The sequence below is a fragment of the Larimichthys crocea genome, chromosome XI (assembly GCF_000972845.2).
Source record: "Larimichthys crocea isolate SSNF chromosome XI, L_crocea_2.0, whole genome shotgun sequence".
Lineage (NCBI taxonomy): Eukaryota > Metazoa > Chordata > Actinopteri > Sciaenidae > Larimichthys > Larimichthys crocea.
In genome coordinates, this window is record NC_040021.1 from 22,681,116 (window position 1) to 22,705,895 (window position 24,780).

Here is a 24,780-nt window from a genome sequence, read left to right on the forward strand (position 1 = left end):
GCCACCCCCTCTTTGCCCTCTCTTGTTATTCTGCCGCATAAAGATCCCCAGACAACGTCTGCTTCTTCCGGCACCACCGACTCACTTTCCCTTTTAATATATATGCATGTATGCAAAGGTGCAAACGCGGCGCCCTGTTGAACTTTGTCCCTGTCCTCTCCAGATCTCCCTGTTGAAGCAGAGTCTGGAGATGCAGCTCTCCCAGTCCCAGTCGTCGCTGCAGCAGCTGCAGCATCAGTTCAGCCAGGAGAGGGAGCACCTGAGGATGCAGCTGGACGAGCTGCAGACGGAGCACCAGAGGCGGCAGCAGCGTCTGCAGGAGGTCCACTGCTGCTCCATGCAGGACATGGAGCACGCCCGGCAGAGAGACCTGAAGGTAGGTACACACACTCACAGAGTCTGTGGAGGTTTCTTTTAAAAAAAGACAGCTACAGTCACAGTTTACTCTCCAAAACACGCCGTGTGTATCCTAACAGATGTGTTCCTTCGTCGTGAAACATCTGCAAACATCTGGTTTAATATTCTGAAACCTGCAGCTAGCACATTGTTTCTTGTCGTGTTGTCACCAACTGTCAGTTTCTTGCAATAACAAGAAACCAAAACTAGATTTCCGAGGCCAGAACCGATCAGTGTTCATCTTACTGAATCATTTCTATCTGAGGAATGAAACAACGAGCTCTACACAGCTCGTCCAGACACACACACAGGATGAAATCTGTTCTCTTCATGTGGTAGGGTGAACTTTACCAGCTGATCTGAGTCGCTGTGCTTTTGTTGATACATTACAGCCTGAAAGAAACTTTCTCTGTCCTGTACTGATTAGAGGAGTGAATAACTTGCTGATCTTAGATTAGCAAATTAGTCCCATTAATCAAAATAGACATTTATTCCATAGAGACAAACGTTTAAATAATCCATTCACACTTTAACTGAACCCGTAAATCCATTTTAGTCAACTGAAACTCAAACTTCAGATGATGAAATATGACTGAGGGCGTTCCAGCTCCTCCTGGATGGGCTATGTTGTCCCTCCAGTGGTTTTCTGGGTCTGCCCCGGGGTCTCCTCCCAGTTGGACGTGCCCCAAACACCTCCATACACAGGCACCCAGCTGGCATCCTATTTAGATACCTGAACCACCTCAGCTGACTCCTTTCGAAGCGAAGGAGCAGAGCTCCTCACCCTATTTCTAACGGTGAGCCCAGCCACCCAGCGGAGGAAGCTCATTTCTCCCGCCGATCTCATTCTTTCGGTCACTACCCAAAGCTCATGACAACAGGTGACGGTTGGAACGTAGATGGACTGGAAAAATCGAAGGCTTTGCCTCCTTTCTTTCCCTCAACTGTCCAGTACAGCATCTGCACGACTGCAGACGCCGCACAAACCCGCCGGGCCATCTCACGCTACATTTACCCATCACTCATGAACAAGACCCCGAGATACTTCAACTCCTTCGCTTGAAATACGTCAGACAGACAGTACGTGCCGATACGATAAATCTGCAGTCGGATAATATCTTGTCAAAAAGCCATGCTGCTGTTTGCTGATATTTTTGGTGCAATCAGAAATCAATACATAGCAGCAGCCTCACAGGAATGCTGCAGGTTGGTGCGGTGCAGAACGAGGCTGTCAGCACCATGGACAGCGGCTGGACACTCAGCACCAAAGATAGTGCTCTGATGTAGAAAACATCAATCATTTAAAATCATAATTCTATGCAAACAGTGTAGATATTGTAAAGCAACACATGCACCACGAGCTGCTGCATCTCCTCTGCCACTTATAGAAGCTCCTCAGGAGAAGCCATCCGTGACATTTTAATCCAATAGAGCCCTGTCAAGGTTAGACTGGCAGTGAGTCATCACCATCGTTACTCACTCTCACTGACAGCAGCCAGCCTCTATACCAAGACGCTATACTGACAGCCCTTTTTGCTCTTTATGATGTCAAAATATACATGCGCAAACACTACATACGCACTCCTCAAGGTGCCAAGGAAATGTTCTTCGGCGCTAATCCTTCCTTTTCACAGTCAAGGTCGATTTGGATCAGCTATACATCACATTTCCAAATCCCTTTTCCGGCTCGGACGGGCCCCAAATTCTATTATTGCTTTCGGCAGAATGGAGGTCAGGAAGCGGCGTCCTTATGATGTGTTTTTTTTGGCAACTCCTCGAGTACAAATGTGGAGAAAGAATAGCACTCATTATTCTCCCCGTAAAACCAAACTGACTGCTCTAACAAACACCTCTCCTCCCCGTTATCTTCCTCTCCTCCTCCACTCGCCTCGTCTCTCCGACGCAAACGCACGCGGTAGCCGCCGGCGCACATTCCCCTCGGCGGAAATCACAAAACTGATCAACTTTTGTGTCAGATATTCAGACTGTTCTCTCTCCTGTCACAGTCGCAGCTAATAAGCAGGGAAATAAAGTGTTAGAAGCTTTACGGAGGGCTTTTCATGGTGGCGGGGTGTTTATATTTCTGTCAGCAGTGCAGGGAGAGAAAACTCAATTACCCAGAGTGGAGGCTTTAGAGGGATGTGTGTGTATGTGTGTGAATGGGAGGTACATTCAGATTGTCAGGCGTTACCATGAAGTAATAAAGTTTCTACAAATCAGCGCCACGCAAACACATTCACCTAACCTAATTTAGCTTCTCCAGCTTCCCCGCTACCCAAAACCTTCAAACAGAAGCAGTGAGCGATCGACAGCTCGTTGATTTGCTCATCATCTTTTGTCTTACTTGTCTTATTCCTCAGACTCGCGCTCACTTTGTTTTGACGCTTTCCAAATAAAATCAAGATAAGTACAGTTCCTTCATCTTTTCAGCCGTGCACCACTTTGTTCCAGACACCAGACGTTTCGTTATCCCCAGAGGATGAATCCAAATTAACGTTTTAGTTCAATCCAGTCCTTATTGTCCCACATGGGTGCTTTGGCTCGCAGCATGGGGGAAAAAAATAAACACATCATGTCTATCAGTGAGTCTCATTCATTAGTAGAACTAAACAAAAAGACAGTAAACACAACAGGAGTTAACGCTGAGTAAAAAGAAACGAGTGAATAGCAGGAAAAAGTTTATACAAACAAACAAATGTGAAATACAGAGGATGTCAGATTTAATTACGAGAGTGCAAGTTATTTTATTGGACATTAAAAAAAGATGTTTGTATGTATGTCGCCCCTCAGATTTCCACACTGCCACCCTAAAGGAACCAGCTCACAGCGTTTATTTAAGATTTCAGAGGTTGCAACCATTACCTGCAAATAATATGCTAGACTAAGACGGTTTTGGATTATTTATAGAGCCAACTGTTCAAAGCGATTTTAAAACACACACTGCCAACTGGCCGTAAAAAGCGATATAGCGGTAACAATGAAGCTAAACTCACCTATACAGTACGTACACGTCATGGCACAGCCATCAAGAGTTAGTATTTTGCCCAAGGACACTCGACTGGACTGGACTGGACTGGACCCCACATGGCGAACATTTACCTCAAAGCACTGCTCAGCTTGACTCACAGAGCTTCTAGCATGCCTGTAGACTATTAGTCTTATTAAATCTGTAATACATTTTTATGAGGTAATAAAACCAAAATCTTGGTTGGATTCTATAAATCAGATATTTTTGAAATCTCGGGTGCTGCAAATCAGGACCCAACTTTAGCTCACTTGTTTTCTCTGATCTGATCTGACTTTTAAGGCCCACGTGAACTAAAATAACTTCTCTGGAGTCGTTCCAGCGTGCGGTCTTTCCTCGCGGGCAGATAAAGGTTATATATTCCTTCAGCTCTAACAGGCTCCACTCGTGTACTGCCGCTCTGTTCTGGTTTGCCCAAGAAAGCTTTGAATAAACTGAAGATCATCATAATGCAGCAGCCGAGTGCTGACTAAGACCAGAGGAGAAGAGAACGTGTTACACCTGTTTCAAAGTCGACGCTCCAGGTTAGTTTAGGCATTAAGATTCAGCTCTTGGGTTTTAAATCACTCAACAACCCGAGTACATATCAGACATGCTTTTAAGTTCCTCCAGCCTCCAGTCTTGGAGTTGTCCTCGGGGTCAGGATTAAGACCTGTGCTGAGGCAGCTCAGATCAGACCGCCAGAGGACCCGAGGGCCACCGTCTCACTTCATGTCTTTGTGCGTTTATCTCACCCGTCTCTGGCTCTCGTTCATCAGTATCATCCCTTTTTTTTTCACTCAGTTAAATGAATTCAGGCAACAGCAAAGTAACAAATATTGACCCTCCGGTAATGGAATGAAGATTGAACAACGAGGCACACGAAACGGCACCGAGACGAGAGAGGACGAGGCGAATGTAACAACATTACAGTCAATTTGTAATTATAGGAGTTGCTACGATTAGGAGTAATTAATGTGCTCTCTTTAATTAAAGGAATAAAAGGTATGGTTTTTACTGACCCACGGCACATAAAGACCGCTGATCGATACCAATGAATAAGAGAGATTAGTGGCTTTTAAAACTCACTTTATCACACTGTAAAAAAATAAAAAATCCTCTCCCTGGAGTCTCAGCACATATCTACTTGTGTTTTTACTTGCTCAGTGAACCGAACGTTAAAGTCTAATGTTCAGAGTTGACGCTGACTTTGAAGTCACAGCTGCAGCGTTCTGATCTTCTGTTACGTGATGGAACGGAAGCAAACACAGCGCCACGTGAGATTTACGTTACTTTTGTTGTACGTTGTTAGATCCTGTCTATGAAGTCAGGGAGAGCAGTGCACACAATTAGTGCGTAATGGCTCAGTGGACCAGTAAAAGAGTCAAATACTCAACAGAAAAGTAGAATTGATGCAGAATACACATCACACACAATACACAAGATGATTCGAAATGTTTTTGAGCAGGGGCCTCATTCACAAAACAGACCAGATCTTAAAGCAACATTGTGTAACTTCTCTGCTATTTAATTTGTATCACTGACATGTTATTAGGTAAAGTAAGTCTTCAGTCTGCACACCACCAACTATTTAAATGATTTTGGTTGGCTGTCGACTCACAGGTTTTGATCATAAGCTATATATAAAAATCACAAATACGCGTGTGCAGCTGTCCATATTTACGGGAGCGGTATCCCACTCTGAGACTGGCGGCACTAAATTACAAAAATACAGATTTCTACGTAAAGTATGACTTAAGCAGAAAACCATGTATAAGTAGGTACATGTAAAACCTTACTTTGATCTTATATATGAAGAGTCTTATAAGTCTGGACTTGACATGAGCGATTGTCCTGCTGGTTACGTCGTATGTGCCGACACCTGTGATTAACTTCTCATTAACTTTATGAACAGTGTGATAGGATGTGAGAAATAAATTGCCAGATATTAAGTGTGATATAAATAGTGTCAAATGAGAAAAAAAAAAAAGATCTTTTGGTCCATGACTGTTCTTGATTAAACGTCTCATTTCACTGATTGTAAGGCACGAGCCTCAGTTTGAGATTTACAGATCAGATCAGGTGTGTAAGTTACAAATGGGCTTCTAAGAGCAAGGTTTTTTAATACTCAGTATACTTTATGGATTGAATATGAGCTCAAAACTATTCTTGGACTAAGTTCAAATATAAGTCTAAGACCGTTTTATGCAGGTGGATGTGGAGGTCAGCTGGAGGTCAGGTGGTGCTGTATGGCAGGAGAAATCTGGAACTCCTGCGGGACGGGGAGTTACTAACAGCCTCTGAAATGACTACTCAACATTTTCAGTGGATACACAACTAAATACAGCGTGGACAGCATTGTTATCCGTCCGCTCACAGAGATCTTGTCCTTAATGAACTGTAACATTTTGTTTTGCGTCTGGGGCTTTCGGAGCGTTAGCGTAAAAACAGCTCGGGTGCCTCGTCAAACGAATCGGAGGCTGCTGTCCGCCGACTCAGAGAGAGAGAGAGGTTCATTTGAATATTCAGAGCTCACTCTTCATTCCATGAATCATTTCCCAAAGGCATCACGTATTGGCGAATTAAAATGCCACAGATGTTGCTGTCAACCTTCTATGAATATCATTTTTTCCTCGTTGATGGGTCGTGGTTATAATTCGCAAAATGGCATCTTAATATTTGACTGGAGGGAAAGAAATGGGTTAAAGTTTTCTTGTCTACAGTGGGGAGCTGAGTATTCTAAGACTGCTGCTGTGTTTTATTCTTTGATATTAAACATTTAATATAATCAGTTTGCAAAGGTAATATAATCTGAACAGGTGAGTTGTATATAAATTCACCCTCAGTACAGTTGTCATGAAAACTGTAAACATGTTTATTTCTGCTGTGAAGTTGGACATTTGAACATGGGGACTTATGAACTTACATCGAGCTGAAAGCAGCGCCGTTTGTGAATGTTTCTCCCAAGAAAGTAAAAAGCATATTTCCAATAAACCCGCTGCTACAAACACTCACACGAAATGTGGATCCTCGCACATCAACAACAGCTTTTCTTCTGCCAGATTAAACGTTCGGCTGCCAGCAGTGTAATGTCAGTATGTCTGTGTGTGTGTGTGTGTGTGTTTGTGTTGTGGCAGCCCTCCAGTCAGCAGTGCTAATGCCTGATACTAATACTGTGTATATAAGGGCTTGTCAGTTTTTCATCGCTGGTATTCTAACATGTTGTTCTGCTTAAGTTGTTTGGTAAATTCCTGTAACGGAGCCAAAAACAGCTGCATCAAACTAACTGAACACAATGTAATTAATCAGCTCGTTTAGAAAATATATATGCAATTTAATTTAAGCATTTTTCTGCAGACATCATTAACTGAGGAAAATATATTGAACAGTATTATAAAAGGAGCAGTGTGTAGGATTTAGTGGCATCTAGTGGTGTAGTTACTGATTGCAACCTCACACTCAGCGGACTCTGTGGAGCTTCTGTAGGTAGAAAAGCCTCATTCAAGGTCACAAAAACATAACAACTCTAATTTTCAGGTGTTCATACACTAATGAAAATAAACTTATTAGTGAATACTGTATTCCATTTCTATAAATCTAACACATTTCATCAGATTCAAGTTGATAAAGCTTGAGTGAAGGCCGTCCTGAACAGAAGTCCTTCGCTTTTATGAGCAAACCTTTAAGGAAACATTTGAAAGAGGCTTTAAACTCGAGATATCTGGCTGTATCTTAACAAAAGAGGCGACTTTACCTTCAACTGAATTTGGTCACAGTCCAGGTCCTTCTGCACAGGAATCCATTGAAACCATCAGCAGACCTTTTGAAGAACATCTTTTATGAGACTTTAAATTTTTAGTCTTACAATTCATTTGAACACAGAGGTGAAAGCGTGCAGTAGAAATGGTAATATATATTTTTCGTCTCCTCCGGCTGCAGTTTAAGTCAGTGTATGATGATTGGCCAGTTTCTCCTTCAGGCCTTGAAGAGGATTTAAAATGTTGCTTCCCTCACTTTAATTTTTATATCTCTCTTCCTTCTGACTTTTCTCTCCCACTCCATCGTCTCCTCCCACGTCTTAAACTTTTCATCAACAAATTATCCTCTTTCTTTCTACTCCTCGTTTGGCTTTACACTCTCTCCCTCTGGCCCACTCCCACTCTCTGTTTTCCTCTTTCTTCCTCTCTTTCTTTCTTTCTTCCTTCCTTTCTGTCATCCTCCCTTGTTCCCCTGGCCTCCCACCATCCCTCTCATCTCTCCATCAGGAGTTGGAGGAGCGTCTCCGCCATCATCACCACGCAGAGCTGCAGTCTCTCAGAGAGGCTCACCGCCAGAGCATCGAGACGCTCAAACAGCAGTCGGAGCAAGAGCTGCAGACACTCCGCTTTGAACTGGAGGACGAGGGCAAAGCCATGCTGGGTAAGGACCGGTTTGTTTGTGTGTTTGTGTGGTGTGTGTGGAGACGTGCATTAAAAAGATTCAACCTCACATGACCCTGTGGCACATTTTCTTTGTCAACAAAATCACTTTGGGATGCACAGATTTGGGTTTTTGGTCACAGTGTGCACCGAATTCACTGTGGAAACTGAAGAAAGTCCTTTCATGTCGGTGAAATTTAATAAAGTACAGTGTAATATGGTTTAAATATACAAAACATATATAAGCATATCGCATATGTTATGAACCCTCTTTCTTAAGTCATTCCTAAGTTCTTAGTAATTACCAGCTACCTCCAAACTGTTGATTTACTTCATCTGGTTTGACCATTAAAACCTTAATGTGTAAGTCAGTCTGTAGCAGATAGCTGTAGTCGTATAACACAAAAAAAGACACAACATGACATGTTTTACAACTTGATATATTAAAATGAAACACATTTAAATATCCACTTTGTAAACACGTTATGTTGTAATTTGAACTTCATAGCTGGTGCGACAGAATCTTGCTGAGTCATTGTAGATTCAAACATTTGTTTTTCACGTTAACATGCAACTTTATAGAAGAAATCTTATTGCTGTTCTGTATTTCAAAGTCAGTATTTAATATACTCACATGAATATTGTCAATAACAACCAAAGAAAACCCCAAAGATAAATTCCATATCATGGCCACCTTGGAAGCCCTGTCCCTCTGTAATAATGGATCAAACATAAACTAAAGACATATAGATATTCTCCATTATAATTTGCACTGTCACTTCTGTCTTTCATACTAAGCTGGTGCAGCCTGTGTGAGTTTGTATGCAGTGTAACGCGATGTAGAAACAGCAGCGTGTGAAGAACAATGAGAACATCAGCAGAATCGTACAGTAAAGACAGAGCGGCGCAGCTGGGAGGGGCAGTAAAGTCAGTTTTTAGTGCTAACACACCAGTGCCGGCCTGTGAAAAATGGTCTTCCATTAACCTTCATGTCATGGTCCTGACACCGGAGAGCTGCTTCCATCTATCTCTCACTTCCCACATCCTGACATCCTTTTATTAGCCATTTCTTCTCTTCATCTCTCTCTCCCTCTCTTTGCTTCATCTCTTCTTATTCAGCAGCAGTCAGTCCAATGTGCTCTGAGCTTTCACGGCTGTATTTCTCTTTTTAAATGTGTCTTATATTTAAATAGAAATCTAATAGCAGTATGCGTTCCTTCTCAGTGCGTCTCCAAACCATTAGACTGGTTGCAATGAAAGGTGTTCATTGGAGTGTGGATTAAAGGCCACTTGGGTAAAGGCAGCTGAAGCATTCTGCTTTATGTGCAAAATAAAATAAAAAAGACTTTTATTTATTTATTTAGTCATAAAAATGCCTCTTTATCTAATGAGCGCTTTTCCACAGCCGGACTAGAAGTTAGGAGGAAAGATCCTTGAATCTTGAAAATGTGTAAATGAGCATTGTTTCCTCGTCTGTGATGTGCAAATTAAACATCTTCTTTTTTTTTTTTTTACAGCCTCTCTGCGATCAGAGTTGAACCACATTCACGCGTCAGCCATCGAACACCTGAGACAAACCCACCAACAGGAGTCAGCTGCTGCCAAGATGGAGCTGGAGAAAACGCTGGAGAACAACCGGACACAGGTAAGACCTCAAGGAGACAGGACAGAGAGAGGACAGCTTCTTCAGAGATAAATCTAAAACTTAAAAACCTTTCAGTATAAGACACTGAACTGACCACCGATGAATGAACAACATTTCTTATTTTCCTCTTTACATTTCATCAGACTGACAGCGAGCCGCCTCACTGAAGCAAACCTTTGTGATAAAACTAGTTCATGTTAATCATTTATATGCTTTATTATGTATCACTGCACTACAGTGATGTAAGTGGCTGTCAATCCGAGTAACGTTGACCTGCCTCTCCTCCTCCACCGTGCTGCTCTGTCGTTTTAACCTCCAAACTGTGGTTTGAGGTCAAAGGTCGTCTGAGGGCGGCACGCGGTGTCGGCAGTACAACAGAGCAGCGATGAATCTGTTAACACGGTCCGATCCACACGGCAGCAGGACGCGGTGAAGTTGTTGGTTGCCCGCAGCTTTTTTTCATCCTGCAGCTCTTTCTCGTTTGATTCGTGTTGACGACTGATCCGCTGCCAAAAAATACAAAACAAAGCTGCTTCAAATATCCATTGTCTTGTTTCGTGAATATTGATGGACTAACCGGGGTGACCAGTACATCTCCTGCGAGTGCTTCACAATAAAAGCCACGCCACGCTTCATCAGTCGAGCGCTTTTAATGTGAAAGAGCGCGCTGATATCGATGATTAAGTGCCGCACATGCTGCATGGAAGGCTATTTGAATCCAATATGTAAGCGGCGTACTCCGCCACTAAATATACAACAAGTAGTCTCAAACACGAGGTTTGATTTGATGAGAATCTTCAGAGTTATAATTAATTGATTGAACAATTTTGGATGCGGAAAAATCAGGACGAAGGCGATTTGAGAGACGTTGCTTCACACAACACCTGCTGCTGGTTTACACACACACACACACACACACACACACACACACACTCCAACTGGCAGGCTACCCGCTCACAATCTCTTCTAACTAATTACCCCAAACACTACGGGTCCGTCTCTCATCACCTCGCGATACAGATGTTCTAGCAGAGGAGCACAGCTGGTTGTCTTTAATACCCCGACACACACCGCCATCAGTCCCTCTCCTCTTTGGCTGCCGAGCTAACAAGGAGTCGATAAAGGCTAATAGTGGAGCGTTAGAGTCTGAACTGTCTGTCAGTCATGAGCTCACAGGCTGTAGATCCATGTCGAGTCACAGGCCGTCATTTAGACAGATTTTTGTCCTGTGACCTTGGAACTGTCTAACTCGGCATGTGAGGAGAAACTATTTCTGTTCCCTGCGTATGTATTAGTATAACTCAAGGAAAGATGCGACAGGATGTTTATTTTTAAACCCAATGAGTTTTCATTTTTAGCTCCGGCTCCTGCAAACACTCTTCAAATCCCATCGTACACATCACGGATCAACCACTTTAACGATTCAGCTCAAACGCTGCTACTTAAATATTCCTGACAAACAAAAACTTTTTGGGGCATTCTTCGCTTTATTTTTAAAGAGGATTTTAAAGGTTACGGCGGAGAATCAGGCATGAAATGTGAGTGCAGAGAGAGAGGACGGTATGCAGCAGAGTATTTGAACCGGGAACGTTGCAGTTATGTTTTGTGTCTTTGATAGGATAAGTTTGGATATTCCTATCTCCCTTTGTGCTTTGAAATAATCCAGCAGATTTCATGACACGAGCTGCACGAGCTGTACCACAGAGAGTAAATTTACTTTTGGGGTAATAGAGTTAACCTCTTCCACCCCACCTCTCCCTGAAGATTTATTTAAAATGCAGCTCAGCACTGTGTTATTATTTCTCGTAGCCGTAAATCTGCAAAAATCATTGTTTTCTTTAGGCACTTATTTGGGTATTTAAGTGTAGTGTATAAGTACACTAAGTACTTTAGTACATAGTACATTTGTTACACGGTCTTGGTGCAAAATGTAACAATTTTTGACCATTTGAAAATTGGTAAGAATTGTCCAAAATACTACATAAAGACACAAAACTTCTTGCTGTGATTTGTTCTCAGAAACTTTTGACATTTCTCCAAGAACTTCTCAGTGACTGGATGGCGAGCACTTCACTTCTGGAAATGACTCAGCGTCCCTCTTACTGTCAGTATAACCTGGAAAGCCATACATCGTCTGAATACTCTCGGTTTCCAGTCTGTGCTTGTAAATTTTCACGAGGCTGTGATTATCTTAGAGGTCACGACAAGTCATTTTATACCGAGAGGTCAAGCTTTAACTACAATGAAATGGCTACAATGTTAACACATGAATACAAGTGGGCTCGTTGAGTCTCAGCTTTCCAGCCATACCCAGTGCATGCAATTCAAATGATGCTTTAGGATCCTAGTATGTAAAAATATTCAAATACAGTAGATAAAAATAACTGAATGTTTTTTGCCAAAAGCTGCATCGGATTACCATAAAGTGGGCATGTCTGTAAAGAGGAGACTTGTGGGTACCCATCTTCATTCAGATATCTTAAGGTCAGAGGTCAAAGGGACCTCCGACATTCGGAGCATTATTTAGACCCCTCACTTTCAAGCTTGCATGACATGGTTGGGACCTGTGGATGCCTGAGGTCGGCTAGTTTCAGCTGAAAGAAGACAGTAATGTTGGACACAGATCGTGGTTGGTATCTAATCGCACAATGTTGAAGACAATGAGAGTTTGTGTTGACATGAATTTGTTTACTATGTCGCAGCGTTAATGACATATAAACCGAAACTTCCCGAGTTGAGTCATCAGAGAGGAAGAGCTCCGAAGCAGACAGTCGTCACGCTGTGTTAAATAATGTTTTCATATCTCCAATTACTTAACAGACGGGGAGGACGAGGCTGATGAATGGTTGTGTGTGTGTGCATTGTCATCCGTCTCCCTTGAGATACTTACTGTAAAGTTGTTTGATCTAACGAAGCTGCCTGATCAATTATCACATCGTCAGCGTCTCCTTTAAAGATCCACTCCGTTCTATTTGCACGACGCTGTTTTTAAAGTGTTTGTGACAAACTGTTTCTTTCTTGTGTTTGCCGGAAGCTTCCACTCTGAACTTGGAATTATTATTTTTGTCAACATCTCGGAAGTGCTGTCATTTTCCCTCGCAGATCTCGCATCCCTCGCCATTCTTCATCTCTGCTTTCTTGTCTGGCATTAAATCTGTATTTGTATTTGGACACGAATATTAAAATAGATAGAACATTAAACATCACAATCTAAATGATCGTCTACAGCCTACAACACATCAAATATAATGTTAATATGAGTAATATTATGATTGCTAAAAGTAAACAAGACAAAAAAATCTATTTTTTCTGAATTATTCTTATATGTTACTGCTCTTAAAGCGTATAATGAGATTAAATATCATATTGTCAATGATTTATCAGATGATGAAGGAAATGGGCGGCTGTCCACTAATCAGAACATTCCTCCTCCAGTCTGCGATGTGTCCTTGAGCAACATACTGCTTTACCAGTTAAATATATTCACAGACAGTGCTGATAAATTCAGCATGCGCTAGTTTTATTCAGAGCATTTTGTACCCCACTATATACTTTGTGGAACTCCTGTTGAAGAAACAACATGCAGAGACTGTAACAATGACATTAGACCACGTCTCAAACTTCAGTACAGTTGTCATGAACGAGGAAATTAGCTACAGAGACCAAAACAGTTTTTTGTACCAGGCTGTAAACATGTTTATTTCTGCTGTCAAACATGGGGACTTATGGAGACTGACTCACTTCTGGAGCCAGCCTCAAGTGGACGACAAGAGGAACTGCAGGTTCTTCTGCAGTGACTTCACGTCACAGCAACGGAGGTTACACCTTGGGTTATACAAACTAGTACTGACTACCTTTATAATACACTATGAGTCATACTGGATATTGAGAAAATAATTTCCTCCCGTCATCTTTAATATTTATTTCTTCCATTTTCAGTAGATCAAGAAATCGCACCCCAATTCAGTCAAGTCACTTGATAAATATTTGAATGCCTTATTTATTTTTCAGAGACTTGAAAATGAGAATAGGGAGGCGGCGGCGGTGGCAAAATGGTGCGCACACACTCCTCCTTCAGGGGGGCTGTTGGTTTATTTAACTGAGTTTGTTTGGAGCGGAGGGGAATGAATGAGAGAACAGACAGCGATGACAGAGTGACAGACGAAATAAAAGCTCCAAACCTGCAGTTTCATCTCGCCGCTCGTGCGCCGTGAATGCGAACAGATATCTGCTTTCATTTGATTACACCTTTAAAAAAAAGTCCCTGCGCTTTACATACCCTTCAAATCCTCCCGAATGCCCCGAGAGGAACCGATTTCAGTTTATTTTCTTTCGTCTTTGTTTCTTCCTTTTATTCTGCCGGCTTCTTGTTCGCTTGTTTCTTTTGTTCCTCCTCTCTCCGCAGAATAAAGCCACAGTTTGACGAGACAGATAGTGAAATGAGTATATGAGTCATTAAAGATTAATCTGCCCTGTGTCCGTTGTGCTTATTCACGCCGCCAGGTTTATTGACAGCAAAAAAATCAGCCAATGACGTTAAATCAAATGTTTAGAGAGACTCTGATAGAGACCGATAGTCAGGACGGGTGTTTGTGACCATGAGGTGATTATACAAGATTATGGCTTTTGGATATGTGAACATAGCCCTTGGCAAAAGTTGTTATGGAGGCGAGTTGTGTGAGATTTTTGCAGAGTCAGAGAGGGAGTCATTAGTGGACAATAACTCGACAGTGTTTAATCTAAACATGATGGAGTTAAGTGGCCCTTGACTGGGAACCTTCAGATCACATCTTTGCCTCTTTATTCAGACGTCTAATCATAATGATCAATTTGGCAAACAAGCTCCACTCTGCTTCCCATCATGATGTGGATTTTAACACTGAACTAGGATGTTTTAAGGCTGGATAACGACGAGATGAAACAGGATGGGAGTCTCTTGTTGGATTTTTGAAGTGATTTCCTTTGAAATAACAGAGTTCATTTCAAGAGAAGAACCAAAGAGTCCTGCACATTCTGTCGCTCGTACACAATATAAGTTACACCTTTAAAATTCAGACCAAACATCGTTGTAAAATGAGTCCAGCTTTCTTTGCACTTTTGGGTTTTACATTTTGTTTGTGTGGTGAAATAAAGGATAGGTCTGTTAGGTCTTTAACTTGCCTGCGGCCCCCACCACACTGTCCCCTGCTGAATAAATATTTGTAGTTTCATTTCTTTAAAAATGCTCACTAGTTTCCTAAAACATCTTGTAGTTTTTATGAAATGTTACTCAAACAGGAGGAGGTTTTTGTTGGGGACTACTTTCAGCGGTGGATTAACACACATTTTCTGCTCTTGTGGCATCAGGACGGTGTGAACGGACTGAATCAAAATAAACTGCAGTTACATTTAATTATGTAAATCAATACTAGTTCATGAGATCAATTCATCATGGTTTTTTCTGGATTTCTCAACAATAAGAAAAACGTTTGCCAGCCTTTAAACTGGACGAGATTCTGGTAACAAGAAAAACTTCTTAGGACCAGGACTGAAAGATTAGATTTAAAAAAATAAATGTTACATCAAGTTTTAGTCACGTCATACTGGACTCGTAAAATCAGGCAGGTTGCGTGTCTGTGTGTGATTGAACCTCCGCATTGTTCACTCCCACCCTGTCGACAAAATCACTTGTTCACTTTCAGATCTTTTGTCTGATGGTGGCGCTCAGAAGAAAGGAGCAGCTCTGCAGGAGGGCCATGAGTAATTTGGATAGTTGGTCACTGGATGAATGAACGACCATTCAGTGATTTATAGAGAGCTGATTCACACAAGCAACTGAAATGTAGTTTTTGTCATATTTGTGAATGACTTGACTCTTTTACAGTCGACATGTGAGCCAGTGCTCAGGATTCACAGAGTGGGAGGCGGCGGGCTTCCCCAGGGGGCCTCAAACAGTGTCAGTGAGAGGAAGTGAAAATACATCAAGGAGATCACGCAGAACAGCCTAAATGTGCATGATTTGGTTAAAGAGGGAGTTCGGATACTGTCGTTTTTCTCACTTTCCCAGAGTCAGACGTTGTGTCAAACAGCAATAGGCTATGTCGGCTCAATTTTTGAGTATCTATGGGGTGAAATAACTTAATCATGATCCCACAGGCGTCCAGGAATCGAGCGAAATTCAGCAAGTAAACTGTCGGGGGGGCCCACAGTCTCAGACTTTGAAAACTTTTGCTTTACAGGGTTTATTTTAGAAGGTAGCTTTGCACTATCCTCCAACACTGCAGCACTCCCTCTTTACACATAATAACCAGCACAGGAACTTCATTGTGGATTAATAATTTAATTTGATTATGAGCCCAGTTTGTGCTGTCGATAAGAAACATTGGATCCCTGAAAAGACGTTTTAAACACTGAACAAGAACTTTCAGGCTTCAAAGTCTGAAAATAAAGAAGCAACATATGAGCTTAATTAAAGAAAGGATAAAATTCCCCAAATCTACCTCTATTTCATTATATTTCATAATAAAAGTAGAAATTAGTCAAAATGAGACCCAATATACCGAGTTACCACCCACTGTAATCAAACACAACTGGCTTTTATCATGTTTTTGAAGATTATCATATTCAGTTTTCAGCTTGTTGATTCAACTCTAAAATCATTTTGAGGCTGTAATTTAGGAAATTTTGTCCACTCACATTGGAATAAAAATAGCAATCTACATCAAATACAGAAAGAAAATACATCTCTTACGCAGCTTCACTGGTAACTACAATGCGGTATGCAATGTCACAGAGTATTTTGTCTACCACAAAATACAGAAATACTGTAAAAAATACTAGAGATACACATGTGAACACCAGAACAAGGGTTCAATGTACAACATGATTATGTTCTGCAGTCATTTATACATACAGTCAGCCAGAAAAAAGCCTAGTGTTACTATAAAAAGACATCAGGCGCCTCTCCTGTCAGGCTGGTAGTCAGCAGAAAATCTGAGGAAAGCAAGTTGTCCTTGATTTTCATTGGAAAATCTCATAGAAGTTTGTGCTTCAAGAAAAAAGAGGCTTTAATTAAAAAGAGTTTTTTTGTTTCCTCCCAGGAGCGTGAGCTGTTGGGCCGGATCACCGAGCTGCAGGAGGAAGTCTCCAGGAGGAAGAACCACATCGCCCAGCTCGACCACCAGATCCACACACTCAACGAGAACATCAGCACCCTGACTAAAGAGCTGGAGCTCAAGGGCAAGGAGGTGCTGAAGATCCGCAGCGAAGCCAATCAGCAGATCAGGTATGACTCAGAGTGCGGAGCACGGTACAAAACCATGGTGCAGACTTGTCTTCGTAGCCAGTGCAGAGAGTTTAATCCTTCCTGGGAGCTCTTCTGATTTGGTTTTGTCCAGTAACACTCAAGTTTTATCACCACTGACCTCCAAAACTTGTTCAAGCACGTCCTGGTTCATACAGTATAACCAAACCATTCATACTGTGTGAAGTGGTGTCCTTTAAATCCTTTAAAACCTGTGTCAACACTTTAAAATTTCAGGTAGACTAGACAGATTGGACTGGAGCATCCTCGTCTCACACACATACACATGCACAACTAAAGCAGCACAGACCTCTCTGTGTTCACAATGCAGTTTATCTTAATGCACTGTAACCTGGCAACCAAGCTACTGGATGTTTTTCTCATGAATTCAAAGGGACGGTCCTTGAGTTCTTTTATTTTTCCTCTTCTTTGCCTCCATTTTGTGTCCGTGTTTAATGTTCCTCATCTTCCCAGTTCACTTACCTGTCAAACAGCATGTCGAGTTTAGCTTTCACTGTAGCTCTATTAAAGATACAGAGACTCCCGACATGTCCGTGACTAAATTCAAAGACCGGAAGTGAGGAAAGCTGAAAACAACCAGGACGATTTCAGAGGCGGTGCAAAGTCAACGGAAAGACAAAATTAGACACAAAATTGACCTGAGACAACAAGAAGACGTGTCACAGAAGTTTGACGTGTTTCAGCTGGAGCAAAAATTCACGTTTATCCCGATACTTCCCCGTTACTCCCAATACCCGATCATGGAGAGAGAGACGGGATACCGGAGCTGGCTCACAGCTAATGTTTGTTGCAGTTGTTACGTTGACTGTTTGGAGCAAATCATCACGAACTGAACTGAACGGTCAAACTCAAACAAATGATACAAGCTGAAAATGTGTTTTGCTTTATGTCTGAACACAAATTTAATCAAATTAACACGCTGTCCACGAACAGGAATACAAATTCATCATTTGTGATTTACGGTAGGTCACATGTTGTGTTTTGAACAAACAGCTGTAGTTATTGATACATAATTTTTCGAGGCTCTAAAACTTTTACAGTCACAACAATCCCCTAAATTACCAACGTCTGCTTGACACTGTTCAGGAATTACTGGAGTAAAACACGTGGAAGCTACGAAGCTCGCACAGGAGGAGCATGTATTTGCACAGACAGGACAAGAACTGATTAGATTTTTTTAGATTTATTGAAATAGTCATCATGCTTTAGTCCTAAAAGAATAATAATAAATACAAACACATTCTCATGAGGTAACTGGGTCTGTTTACATGTATGAAACAGAGTCTACAGCCTGGAGTATGTAATGTTTTTGAGTTCTTGTGTTAAATGTCATGTCAAGTGACATCGCTGAGAGCTGCCACTTTATTTTATTTTATTTTATTTGGTGACCCCCCCAGAAATGATCTTGTTCCCCCTGGTTGAAAACCATTGGATTAAACCAAGGAGATACAATGAGTTATTGGACGTGAAGAAAGATGTTAGTAAGCTGAGCCAATCACCTCCGGCCTCCAGCGTCGTATTTTAACGCACAGATACAAAAACGGTATCAATCTTCTCGTCTCGCCCTGGGTGAATGTGAATGCCAGCGAGTAAGAACAGAGTGGCAGCGTTGAGAACATTAATAAGACATTATCCCTGACATTTCAGGACACACACGACCCTTTCACCTCTCGGTGGCCTCTGTCATCAGCGCATGCTTCTGAATTTGACTTCTCTTATTACATCCGAATGACGATAGTTTCTGCAATCCGTCTCCCGCTCCTGGCCTGAGGAAAACACACACCGAGATGAAAGCGAGGGAGAAAAACCAAACGAGGCGAATCAGTGTCTCCTGCTGTCTTTGTGTGTGTCCCTCTCTCTCCTCGATCAGTGTCGGGAGCCGATTGATTATGAGATGTGAAGGTTATTTAGGGTAAAAGCAAAATGGGATCTCGAATTGTGTTGTTCCCTGCGGCGTGTTATGAATTTTTTAGCGTTGTATGCCTAATGTGGTCCAGCTCCTCATTAGAATCAATCTGTAGGCATGGATTTATGTGTGTGTGTGTGTGTGTGTGTGTGTGTGTGTGTGTGTGTGTGTGTGTGTGTGAAGGTTTTTCCACATGAGCGTATGTTTGACGGCTGCTCCCATGCAGCTTTTTCCCCCCCTCTCTATCGTTAATTCATGCGCTCTTAGCTTTTCATATGCGTCCGCACTCCTATCTCGCTCGCTCTCTGCCGGCAGGCCCATGCGCAGCACATTTCTGCCGCTGTTACGTAACCCCTCGTCTGAATCCTGGTCACAGGGATAAAAATAGGCTGATAAATAAATAAAGAGGAAGCAGAGAGAGAAGATGTGCACCCCTCAGGGGGAGTTGGCCCAGTCAGAGTGAGAGGCAGACAGACATCCATGTTTCTCCTCCATCCTCCCTCACATCCCTTTTATCAACCTTTTTCTCCTCCTCGTTTAATTACGATCATCTTTTATCCCCGTTTTCCGTCATCATCTTCTTTTTTTTAGCTCCTTTCCTCCGGTAGAAAGACCTAATTTTAACATATTTCATAAGATGAATTATTCATTTCACACGTTCTGTGCACGTGTTTGACATGCATGTCATATTTTGAGCTTAAGCCGTACCACGTTTATGTCATATTATTGTCTCATCGTATTCTGCTGTTATTTTTTTCCACAACAGTCAAGTCACACTTCTATCTTAATTACATTCACACCGGGTATGTTTTCATGCAATTATGTTCGAGGAATTCATTCTGTGCATCTGTCTCCCCCCGTTTTTCTAATCTCGCCACCGTTTCCTCTGTGGAACAATCCATTATGTTCGCTTCTCCTGGGAGAGACGGACGGAGAAGGAGAGAGAGTCTGCAGGTCCTGATTAAGTCTTAAAGGGAACTGTCACCCCATTTGAAAATAAATAAATAAAGTTTGGGCTTTTTTTTTTTAGTTTTTTTGGACTCCATACAAACGACTTCATTAACTGGAAGGGATTTTAGGATTTCACATGACCTGATATGGCTTTATTGAAGTACTTACAGAAGTATACAGTTTGTAACTAAATGTAAAGAAAGCGCCGCAAAGCGTCAGTCCATTTACTTAAGTACTTGTACTTTAGTTAGTTTTATCTTCACATAGAAGCTGGCAGCTATAGTTACTAGTTACTTTATAGAAAATGTAATTTTAATGCGTTGTGGTCCAGTAAATTAAATAAAAACATTCAAAATTATGACCATCTTAATAAAACATTAAAATGCTGCATAAACTTTAAAATCCAATAATATAGTCTATAACAATACAACAATAAACAGGGTTATTCTACATATTTAGTCAGTTTAGCTGATAATATTTATTTATTTTTTGCCTATGCAGATATTTAATGCCGGACTTTGACACTTGTGATGGAGTATTTGTAAATTATCGAGTTGCTACTTTCACCTAACTAAATGATCTGAATATTTATTCAACCACTGCGAAGCACCGACTCTGTTATTTGTTATATCAGAACACCTCAGAGTGCATTATCGCTCTTATACCACGACCACATATTAAGAGAAGGTGTGTTCAAATCGCCATCCATTTTTTTTGTAGGTTAGATCGTTTGTCGCCAGTTTGACTCGTCGGTAAGTTTGTTTTAGCACAGTCATGTTTGACGTGACTTGTTCTTCTCTCTCCTCAGGGCTCACGAACAAGAGCTGACGAAGAGGCACGAGAGGGAGCTCGCCGAAATGAGCGCCGTCCACAGCAGAGAGACGCAGAACATGCTGTCGGACTTCAACAAAGCCCAGGAAGTGCTCAAAGACAAGATCTCCGCCCTCCAGATACTGTATGTACATACTGCTCACTTGTGCTTGTGTGGTCTTTCAAACAGCTGTGCAACAACAACAACAACAGATCTAATTCTTTCCTCATGATCGCCATGTGCACAGCTCGATAATGTAATTGTGTGCTGTGGAAGCATAAAACAACAGACAGGTTTTCTCCAGGGAGGGATAAAAGATGACGCGTTCACACCTGCCTGAACACTCCTGGTTTCTTCTACACTTGTCATATCCTCTCCTTCAGTCGAGCAGGTGACCAAATATAGTAAAAACACATTAAACGCTGTGCTTTTCTTTTTTTTATTTATGCACTGACCTAAAAAAAATAAATCACAAGAGACAATTAGGGCATATCTAAACACACTCACAGTTGTCATATAGGAGCGGGCGCATCCATGCCGTCTATTTTTATTTGCATTTACGTCACATTGGAGTGGAGTATAAATATAGATGAGGCGGCCGTGATGAATTATTTTCCTCTCAGCTAATCATAGTGCTTGTGTCATACGTTATAAACAGCTGCGCCGAGCACGACAAAACTGGCTCACCATGAAAGGCGTCCCCGGGAGAGATTTACCCCCGGGCACCCTCGATCTGTACCTGAGCCTCATTCTTGTGGAAACAACGCACTTCCATTTTTCTCAAAACAAAAAGGGAAACAATACTCCATGAAATGAGAGATTAAAAAGAAAGACGGCGGCATCGTCTAGTGCTTCGTCTTTGATTAAAGTCGGTTTTTCAGACAACTGAGTCCAACTTAATGAAAGATTGATATCGGAAGCTCTCGGTTTTATGAGTGAAAAAATCTCAGTTTTCATACCCTGGATGTCTGTCTGAGCTCAGATGTGCGTCAGCGCGTCTCCGTGACATTAACAAGTGTCCAGTCTGCCGGATATTTTGGTTTTCATTCGCTCTTTTTCTATGTGAGCGCTGTTGTGGTTCGTCCTATTGTCGATCTCGCTCTTATCTTCGCTGGAGTATAAACCGCAAGGAGGAAGAGCTGCTTTTCTAACAAGATTTACCGTGTCATGACGAGCACACAAAGCAGAATGTCAAGCATCGAATATAAACAACTCTTCCTGCCAAAAATGCACCAAATTAAATCGTAGCTATTGTCAGTGCTGTTGCCAGAAGTTTTAGAAATACTGACAAGTTTAATAATAATTTAACTGTTCCTAAATTTTAGCTTTAAATTAGTTTCACACACTGCCAGGAAAACTGATATTTATTGTCACATATATAGAAGATTTGTCAAAGAATCATACCGTATAACTTGTGTAGTTTATGTTAAATATAAACATGACCTCCTCTGTTAGCCGTCGTAACTTCAGCTCTTCCTGTTAATAACCCTTTCCATTGTTCAGTCTTATTGATCGGCCCAGCCTGGGAACCAGACGAATCTGCAGAGCTCACGATGTTTTATTTTGCTCTGACAATTTGCATTTGTGAATTAGTCCAGCGATGCCAGGCTGAGATTGGACTGGTTGGCGTGCTCGATTTGTTTCACTGCCTCAACTGTGACATCACCCTGAACATCTAAGTAGTATAAATGTATATTGTTTCCTTTTTTTTAGTGCAGGAACGCTATGAGGCAGCAGGAATATTCATCAGTATCACAAAATTGGATGTTTCACTGGTTTAAGACGAAACTCCCGAGATTCTCTGACTCCTGTAGCCATGAAACATTCATCTCAGATGAACTGTGCATCATTAAACTCAGGACTTGTTCTGCCGAATGTACAGTCTGAAATATCAGTAAGAACTTCCTCAGTTTGGAGAACTTGCAGAGTTCAAAGAAAATGTATAGACTCACATGAAACGACGATCAAAGACGTTTAGCTTAGCGAGTAATGATGCCGGCGTCAAAGAATCGAATCAGTGGAAGGGCATGTCTTTTATTACTGAAGATGAAGAGGGTGGTTATATTATTGATGACAGAGTGAAGTTACTGTAGGAAAGAGAGGTCAGTTTAGGTGTCGGGTGAAGCAAAGAGTGAAAGCTGTGAGGATGCAGCGTTCTGAGGGTGTTACTACAGAGACTGAGGAGAGTGTTTATGGGAAGTGACACGAATGAACGCAGGTGAAGACAGAGACAGAGATGCAGAGAAGATGATGGATGGATGGAGAAAGAAGCGAGTTGCCGGTGGGCAGTGAGTTGATGCCGAGTCATGAGGGAAATGAGCTAAAACAAACCTCGAGAGAAAAGTTCCCAGAGATAGACAGAAGGACAACAGAGCGAGATAAAGAAAGAAAGGCCATGCGGAAAACAACAGAGTCAGGAGATATGCAGCGAGCTAGCATCCTCCTCAGAGCTGACCTCCTTTTTGTCTGACTCAGCTGAGAGCAAAGTGACACCTGCTGGACCACAGAGGATGTACAGCCACAAACAGAGCTCGTATTACACAATATATACAGTACGATGCAAAGGCAGTTGGACAAATGCTGATAGAGTGTCTGTAAAAGGAGATATTTCCTAAAAACGATCCAGCATTTTCTCTGTTGTTTCATGAATCGGTACAATCGACTGTGCAAAGATAAAAAAAAAAACCTTGAACACGGAACAAACAGAACAACAAAATGCAACGGAAGCAGAGAATCTGAAAGCTTATACAGCAGATCTTATCCTGAAAGTTTTACTTCTAGTCAGCTACTTTTTTTGTTTGTTTGTTTTTTAGCTCAAGGTCCCCTTACTAGCTTTTCCAGCCTGGTCTTCATCAGAGGATGGACTTTGCTCCAATATCTTGGAGATGCATGTTCTGACATTTGATCTTTTGATTTGATTTCCCGTCTCTGTTTTTAGCACACAGTTCTTGGGGTTGTCGTTGTCTTGTCCACACTGAAATTGTTGGATGGATTTCCATGACATTTTTGTTGACATTCATGGTCTCCGGCGGATGAATCATACGTTCATTGATGATCCTCAGACTTTTGATGTAGCGCCACCACAGGCTTGACCTTTCATGACGACATCGGATGGATTGCCATGAAATTTGGTGCAGAGAGTTGGAGTTAGGACCACTTTAGTGGTCGCCAGACTGCAGGCTATAATGTAATTACGACTGAATATCAAACTAACATGCCAAGACAACCCAAATAGCATTAGCTCGTGGCCAGACTTCCCCTTCTGCAAGATGTCTTTAACAACAAAAGTGAGACAGTTTGTAGGGTGAATTAACTTTACATATTAAACATGTAGTCAGGCTCCTTTCTGTGTTTTTTTTTCTGGGACAAATTTACTCTAATGCTACGCAGTTTTTTTATTTTCTGGCAGTTTCTGAACATTTCCCAGTATAGATGCATTTCTGGAGCCGTCCCCAGAGATGACACACCGTCTTCCATCTAATTAACTAATACACAGATCTGTCTTAACTACCAGCCCCGTCCCTTTCCGCCTAATTAATCAACGTGGTGACGACAGTCTCGTCCCTCTCCCTCCACGCGTTTGTCTCCCTAAACAGCCGCCGCAGAAAGCTCCAGCTCTCAATGATTATTTAAATATTTTGCTCTGCGTCTGTTCGTTTACAGTTTGTGTTTATTTGGGGTTTTGGTCATCATCCCAACTAGAGACTCAGCCCGTAGTCACATCAGCAATATTCCAGCTCGTAAGTGACACCATCCGGAAACGTAATTACAGTCAACACTTTTAACAGCAGTCCTCAAATCAAACCTGTGAAGTGAATTAAACTGCCGGTAACCATAGCAACAGCGCGCCGGGGCTGCTCGCTACATTACCCCGTTAAATCTCACCAGTTAAACATTTGCAGGATTAAAAACAAGACTCGCCGGATGCCAAAGCAAGAACCCCTTTAAACACTCAACGCAGCCGTTTGTTCTCAAACGGAGCAGACAAGCCCAGATTCATCACGACAAGGAAAGTGATGGAGCTTAATGATCTTCTTCTTCGCTGTAATCAAATCAGGACGAAGGTCAGAGCCGCCACACGCATCACTACATTCGTTCTTTTGTCTTTCACCTCTATTTATTTCCCTTTAATAGATCATACACTGAGTCTTCTATTGAGAGAAAGAAATGACCCGACAGTGGACACGTCCTCGTCCATTACCGATGATTATTCATCATATCTGAACACCTCAGAGTGCATTATCACATTTATTAAGACAGCCAGACGCTTAATCAAAGGAAAAACAAAGTGTGTGTTTACAAACAAGCATCAAACATGTTTGATTTTGTGTAATCAGTGTTTGTTG

General features: G+C 41.8%; 1 protein-coding gene across 4 annotated transcripts in view; it reads left to right on the top strand.

The window, feature by feature from the left end:
• Nucleotides 1-24,780, top strand: part of fam184ab (family with sequence similarity 184 member Ab) — a 133,511-nt gene that overhangs the window by 94,520 nt on the left and 14,211 nt on the right. For all 4 annotated transcript variants that reach the window (XM_019268760.2, XM_019268762.2, XM_019268761.2 and 1 more), the window contains 5 exons: nt 164-376; nt 7,666-7,819; nt 9,336-9,463; nt 16,543-16,727; nt 20,432-20,578. In XM_019268760.2, the coding sequence (XP_019124305.1) occupies nt 164-376; nt 7,666-7,819; nt 9,336-9,463; nt 16,543-16,727; nt 20,432-20,578 (827 nt within the window). The remainder of the gene's footprint in view (nt 1-163; nt 377-7,665; nt 7,820-9,335; nt 9,464-16,542; nt 16,728-20,431; nt 20,579-24,780) is intronic.